General features: G+C 47.4%; 1 protein-coding gene across 1 annotated transcript; it reads left to right on the forward strand.

The window, feature by feature from the left end:
• The first annotated feature begins 243 nt into the window (after positions 1 to 243).
• On the forward strand, positions 244 to 2255 carry GSX1 (GS homeobox 1). Its single transcript, XM_039507075.1, has 2 exons — positions 244 to 683; positions 1276 to 2255. The coding sequence occupies exons 1-2, from the start codon at positions 296 to 298 to the stop codon at positions 1629 to 1631; spliced, it is 744 nt and encodes a 247-aa protein (XP_039363009.1). The 5' UTR covers positions 244 to 295; the 3' UTR covers positions 1632 to 2255.
• The last annotated feature ends 5172 nt before the right edge of the window (positions 2256 to 7427 follow it).

A 7427-nucleotide genomic window follows, 5' to 3' on the forward strand; every position in this document is an offset into this window, starting at 1 on the left:
AGGGAGAGGAGGGGTGAGGCCGCCGGCTACGGCGTGGGTGGGGCTGACAAGAATGGAGTACATTATGCAGTTCATTTAGTTAACAAGGGAAATAATGAGGAAGCGTGCAGCGTGAATGCCAAGAGAACAGGCACAAAAAGCCTATTGAGAGCCCCGGCCGCTCCTGGCGTAGCCATCACATGGCAAAGGGCCTATTTAAGCGGCGAGCCCGGCGCCTTTCAGCACCACTGGGGCTGGCCAGCACCCCGAGGCACCTCCGGCGGCTCCAGCGGCGCCGGGCCGGCAGCGCGGGGAGATGCCGCGCTCCTTCCTGGTGGACTCGCTGGTGCTGCGGGAGGCGAGCGAGAAGAAGAGCGAGAGCAGCCCCCCGCCGCCCCTCTTCCCCTACGCCGTGCACCCCTCGCACCCGCTGCACGGGCTGCCCCCCGGCGCCTGCCACTCGCGCAAGGCCGGGCTGCTGTGCGTGTGCCCGCTGTGCGTCACCGCCTCGCAGCTGCACCCGCCGCCCCCGGCCCTGCCGCTGCTCAAGGCCTCCTTCCCCCCGTTCGGCTCGCAGTACTGCCACGCGCCCCTGGCCCGGCAGCACTCGGCCTCCTCCGCGGTCAGCGTCAGCCACGCGCCGGCCATTTACCAGACCGCCTACCCCCTGCCCGACCCCCGGCAGTTCCACTGCATCTCCGTCGGTAAGTGCCAGGCGAGGGGGGGGGGGCGGAGCTCAGGCAAACGGACCCGATCCTCCTGACAGACTCCCCGTGCGCTCCCTAGGCGGTGCGGGCCAGGGCAGGATGGGGCCAATGTCACCAGTGCCAAAGGCCGGCTGGCCCTAATTTAATCAGAGGAGGAGAGCTGGCCCTGCCCCCGGCAGTGCAGGGTAGGCCATCGGTGCAATGGCAGCTGTGGCCTGGGGAGAGGGGATGGCACTGCAGGGTACGCCATGCCCAGCCTGGGCACTGAGATCTCGTATATAATGCGTAAGGGGACCTGTGGCACGGCAGCGCACGCCATGCACCATCCATGCCATGCCGTATAATATCTCTGGCATGGGGGTGAGTTGGCGGGACACGCCACCCACCGCCTAAGCAATGCCAGGTAGCGAATGCAATAGTGTGAGTCCTGTGGCATTCATAGAGGCGCCCGGCCAACAGCTCGGTGATCTGGGTGCTCCCAGCCTGCCGGGGTGTGGGGAGGTTTCAAGGACGCCAAATGGGCCCCAGGGCAGCTCTTGGTGCAGCAGGTTTAGCGCCACGGAGTATGACCGTCCGCTTTCCTCTCCAGACAGCACCTCCAGCCAGCTGCCCAGCAGCAAGCGGATGCGCACCGCCTTCACCAGCACGCAGCTCCTGGAACTGGAGAGGGAGTTCGCCTCCAACATGTACCTCTCCCGGCTCCGGCGCATCGAGATAGCCACCTACCTGAACCTCTCCGAGAAGCAGGTGAAGATCTGGTTCCAGAACCGCCGGGTCAAGCACAAGAAAGAAGGCAAAAGCAGCTCCCACCGAGGAGGGGGCTCTGCCCACAGCTGCAAATGCTCCTCTCTGGCCACCACAAAGTGCTCGGAGGACGACGAGGACTTGCCCATGTCTCCATCCTCCTCAGGGAAAGACGATAGAGATCTCACGGTCACTCCCTAGCCCCACAGCCCCCAGAGACCAACCCGAGAGCAGAAGGGGATCTTGCCCTGTCCTATGCCAAAACGCTGTGGAAGGATTTTATACCGTTTTGTATATTTCATGTAATTTACAAAGGACTTTCTGGCCTTTTTATAAATCCTGTGAGTGCCGCTGTGTCGTTGTAAATAAACTGTCCGTGTGAGCCTAAATGTCGCCAACTGTTGCTATTTTGCTTATGGTGAGGGGTTTTGGTTTTGTCATCAGGCAAAGCGCTCCGCTCCCCCACCTCTGTGTTGTGAATTGTGAGTAACTGTATCTGGTAAACAGCGAATGTCCCGAGCGATCAATTTTCCAGAGGGGGCGGAGAGGGGAGAACTAGTTCTGTAATTTGTATCAATGGTCGGGAATCATTCAGCTTTATTCTCTCTCGGCATTTCGTCCCTCTCCAGAGCAAAAGTGGAGATGCGCACAGGGTCACTACGGTGATCTCTAGAAGCAGGTAATGAAGAGTGAAATGTGGTTTGACGCCTTTTTTTTTTTTGAGGGGAGGGGAAAGATGGGGGAGAGGAGTTTGTTTTTTTTTCTGTAAAATTTGCTTGATGGCGTTTCTTCAGACCCATAGCTATGTAATTGTATGGTTTCTGTAATACCGGAAGATATTTATTTATTTATTTATGTAAAAATAATAATAAAATTTTTGCATAAAGACATTACGTGACGCCTTTTTTAAAAAAAAAAGCTGTAATTTATGTATCCTACAGATCTCCAAAGTGTGCTTGTATTTATAGATCTATATACAATTAAGTTGGGTATACAGGGGAACGCTGCCGTATATATGTAGAATGTGGTATATTTGCCTGCATGATTGCCTTCCCCTAAAGATGTTTATGGCCAATATATAATTATTATAACGTATATAAGGACCAATTAAAGCATATTTTAATAATATGTGCAGCTCTTCTTAGTCCAGCTAGAGATTTTCCTGCCGGCATTTAGCGCATGTGATGCTTCTTTGATGGTAAATAATCAGGAACATAGGCTTTCATTCCGTCTAGCAATTTTTAAAAGCAAAAGATGCCGGTACTTTTGATCCTTGGGGAATAGCGCTTAAGGCTGGAAGTCAAACTAATTAGAGATTGACATTTTTTCCGAAACGCTATCTCCCCCGCTATCCATGCGCTCATCCCGCATCCATCCATTGACCTGTGCTTCCTGGCCGGAAAACCTGAAACTGAATCTTTGTCGGTCATCCCAAGAGCGAACATCGGAGTTACATTTATTATTAACAAATAATTAGCGTGTTTCAAATGATATTTTCCCCGATTGATAACTTGACAGAGGGAAATACCAGGCCTGGCCCCTTGTTTAATTCTCCAAATCACTTCTCCCTTCAGTCTGGTTTTATCCTGGTTGAGATAGAATGGTACAGAAGTCTCCATACTCTCCCTGCACATCCATCACTGGACATCTATCCATGGGTTTCCCGAATGCGAGAAATCTCGGTATCCAAGGCATTCCTATAGTACCACCGAATGCCATCTGAGAAAGGATTGCGCATTTGTAGACGCATCTAGCCTGATTTTCCAATTATATGGGGGTTCTTGAAACACTGATCTCATTCCATTGCATAACGTTACCAGCAACATTTGTCAGGCAGTTAGAACAAACGAAACCCGATGCCACAGATGATTACTCCAAGTTAGTTTTGGAGGAAACAAGGATTGGCACGTTCCCAAGTGCAGGAGCAGAGTTAGGGTCTTCGCGCGGAAAGCGCAGAAAACTGACTGCTTTGGTAAGGTTTAATATAGAAAATATCTCGGGCCCGTGTCAAGCCCTCGGGTTATTAAGCAGAATTCCCCAGTGTTTACATAGGGGAGTTCTGCTTGAAAAGTGATGGCACGATCTGGCCCCTCGATTCGGTTCCGTGTCCCCTCAACCTCCGCTCTCCAGTCGTTGACTTGAACGCTTTTACCCAGCCCTTTCTCTGGCTTCCAGAGTGCGTCCCTGGATGACAAGCGTTAGAAAAGCAGTCGGTCTGGTACAGCCTTTGCCAAAGGCATCTCTGCACCTTGTATTTCTACAGCTCAACACCCTGTGCCCAGCTCCTGTGTTCCAAACGCCCAGGCACAACACTTACCGGTAGCTGTCACCGCGCTACCAAACACATGGGGCATCCGAGTTTAAACGTCCCTGGCTTTAAAATAGACGATACGATATAGCAGGCGAGCGAAATCTGATAGAGCAAATAACGGGTGGATATTTTGAGTCATCTGGCCGTATTATGTATCCTGTGTTTCTTTAACTGACATTGGGTGAAAATATATCCCTATTTGTATTAGTATTTGTTCTCTTAATAAGTAAACCAGGGGTCAGTCCTGCAGTCCTAATACAATCTAATTAAAAACATGAATTAATCTGGATTAAGAATTAGTTACGCTGTTTTAGTATTCCATATGTTGTTTACACAATACCATAGGTGTGCATGGTGCTTAAAAGACAGACAGACAAAGCCCTCGTCTTCCGAGGTTATGATTAGCCTTAAGTTAAACGTGTGGGATATTTGCTTCTGTATTGTCCATAGGTGTAGACAGGGGTCATCTTAAACTCAGTCCTGGCTTTGCTGTATTACAAATGAAGCACTTGCCTCGTGTTACACAGATTGCTGCATTTCTGGGGAATAAGGATGATAATTCAGACTGAAGCAACGTGGAGGCCTCTGAGTTTTGGAAAAGTTATTTACTCATATGTTTATTCTCCCTCAGATAATTGAATAATACATTGTCAGACTCTTATGGATCCTTTCCGCTTTCTGTTGCAAATAAAGGACAGCTAAGGTAATGCAATTGAGTAAATAAATCGCACCCGTAAATACCGATGAAGAGTTTAAAAGACGCAGAAACACTCTGCGGAACACCTTCTAGCTGGGAAGCGGCCCATGACCACACCAGAGTTCTTAGGGTAGCAGTATTTCTCTACAGATGCAACAAATTGCTTGGGTTGCTGTTTTTATTACAACCATTGATCCCTGTTCTGACAAAGACGAAACCAATAAACCCTCAGCATGATTTCTGCACTGATCCACTCAGTCAAGCTGAAGTTAAAACATCTTTAAATTAGAATCATAAAGTCTCATTAGAGAGACCACGGGATCGGGACCTTAGTCGCTGATCGAGGCTGATCACATCATTAGGACACACCGAGGACTCTTGTCTTGCCTTCACATGTTAATTAACGACTCTAAAAGTTTCCAACCTGATGGAAAGCCAGGACAGGTGCGAAATCGTATATCCGATTACACCGCTTTCCTCTGGGTTCTGGTGAACAAGGGGGGCTCAAATCATATTCCCTACACTATGCCCTTGCTTTGCACGGGGCCGCCTGCCCTGTGACACCAGTGCAGTCCCCAGAGCTGAAGGGCTGGAAAGCACCGGTATTGAGGCAAATGTCCTGCACAATATTCGATTCTCCCTCCGATCGCTTTGCAGTGATGTCCGAAGTGATCAGACAGAGGCTTCCCGATCTGAACTCACCTCGCATACACCCACCGGGGATCATATACTGGTTCCAGAGGAGTTCTAGGGCGCTTTCCCCTTCACTTCAATGGGGCCAGGATTCGGGGCATAGTTATTTTTGTGGCTGTTAGTAATTTGTGACTGCTTCATATTTCCAAGGGAAATACAGAATTTCAAAACTCCAGATTGAAACCAGGCAGCGCCATTTAGGGCTACTTCTCTCCGGGCCTTTTAGAAGGGCCAGGCTTTCCCAAACGAGTTATTTTCATAACATGAACAAGGCTTGGGCATATCTCCCATGGGCACCAGCGGGAGCGCATTGCGGTGGCATGCTGAGGCTCGGAACGCGCGCTAACAGTCCGGATCCTGAGACCAGACGTGATTACCACCTTCACCGCTGCCTTCGTTGTTCCAAACTGGCTCTGAAAGCGGGTGGGGAAGATCACAAAGCAGAGGAGGGGGTTGAACAAAAGCAGGTGCGTTTAGCAGAACCCCGAAGGACACATTCTACCCTGGGACGCACCTGAAATTCTTTCACGAAAGTAATGGGGAGATGTACTCATCGCCCTAAGGCACGATTTGGATTCTCTCTGCACTTATCTGCTTAAACTGCTTCAGTTAAACCAGTTTGGTTACACCTGTGCAACCCCCGTGTGGACATTCATACTTGGTTTTGTGGCTTATTTTGGTTTAGCTTGAACCAGGTCCTAATCGATTTCAACCAAACTGAAATAAGCCTGATTTAAACTGACATAAAAAGCCACACGGCCTTTCTCAGTAGTTTAACGAAATCATTTTAAATTCACATTTTAAGTTAAAATGGTGCCATTCTACATGTACCATAGCCCTGAATCAGGTGTATGTGGAGCCAATTTGTTGAGTGTGGTATATCCTAGATCCTTGCCGCTTGTGGAATAAGTTATAGTCTGATGTGTAAACAGTAGGGAGCTGTCCAAATACGTGACAGCTTATACTTTTAACAGACTGAATTTGAGATCAAAATGCCAAATGCAGTGCTCAGGGACACCTTGTGGATTTGTGACATTCACTGAAGGCCACGAGATCCATAAGCAAATAAAATAACTGCATTGCTCTGTGTTTGTAATATTGATAACCATCCTTATTTTGATATTAAGACCTGCATTACACTCAGAAGTTGCCCAAACAGAATTCTACTATGCTGCCCAAGACACACATAAAGTAAATGATGATTGTAATAATTCATATAAATAGTATAATTATTTGTTATTTGTATTATCATTCCACCTAGGAGCCCCAGTTATGCAGGAGCACACATTGTGCCAGGCGCTGCACAAACAGAACAAAAAGGCAATCTCTGCCCCAAAGAGAACACATTTAACATGTTACCAAAATAAAGGACAAATAGGAATTCTTAATTTTGCTTTTCAGAACGTGTGTTAGCAGGAGCCAATCAAAACGAAAATAGTTGCTAAAAGAGACTGTGCTATGTACCAGTCAGCAGCCTGCTACATTGCATTTGTGGGTTATGTATACCTAGCTGACCAAATTCTGTTCTCGCGTTACTATATTCAACCCCACTAAGATCAATAAAGTTTTGAGAAGCTGAAGTTCTGGAAGAAGGTTAAAGGATATTATAGTATAGTTAGGAAAGAGGAGAGATGAAAAGAAAGAGGAAAATTTAGGAATTAAATAAACAAATTAGAAAATATACTAGAGATTATTATGATCATCATCATCATGCCTAGGACTAATAATAATTTATTATTGTTAATTATTACTTATTATTATTATTGAAGAACCTATAATATGGTTGTCATTGTACAAACATAAAAGGAAGGGTTCTCCCTGACTAAAAGCTCCCACAATTTAAAAAACAAATGAAGGACCTACATGGATGAAGGGTAGGGGATAGGATACAACATACAGATAACATAATCAGACAGGTAATTGACCACTTGTTGATTAAACATGGATAATTCAGTGGTTTTCTTAAAGCACGATCGAATATTCCAATTAACTCTCAGCCATGCTGATATTAGCCAGCTAGTCATTTCTGGCTATTATCAGCTGGCTAATTTCTGGTAGGCATCAGGATGGAAGTGGGTTTTCAGGAGGGATTTGAAAGAAGAGAGGACTGTGGCTTTGGGGATCACCTCTGTGCCAGGGCATTTCATGGGTAGGGCTGGTGTTGAAGAAAGCCCCAGAGACGTCAGTAGGATAAGCAAGCACACAGCAATATATCCTTTATGAGCTAAGAAGGCAATGCAGGGATTACTCAGGAAAAAAAAATTGAAAAAAGAGAGAGACAGCACCTGCTTTGGGA

This window comes from Mauremys reevesii, linkage group 1 (assembly GCF_016161935.1).
Source record: "Mauremys reevesii isolate NIE-2019 linkage group 1, ASM1616193v1, whole genome shotgun sequence".
NCBI lineage: Eukaryota > Metazoa > Chordata > Testudines > Geoemydidae > Mauremys > Mauremys reevesii.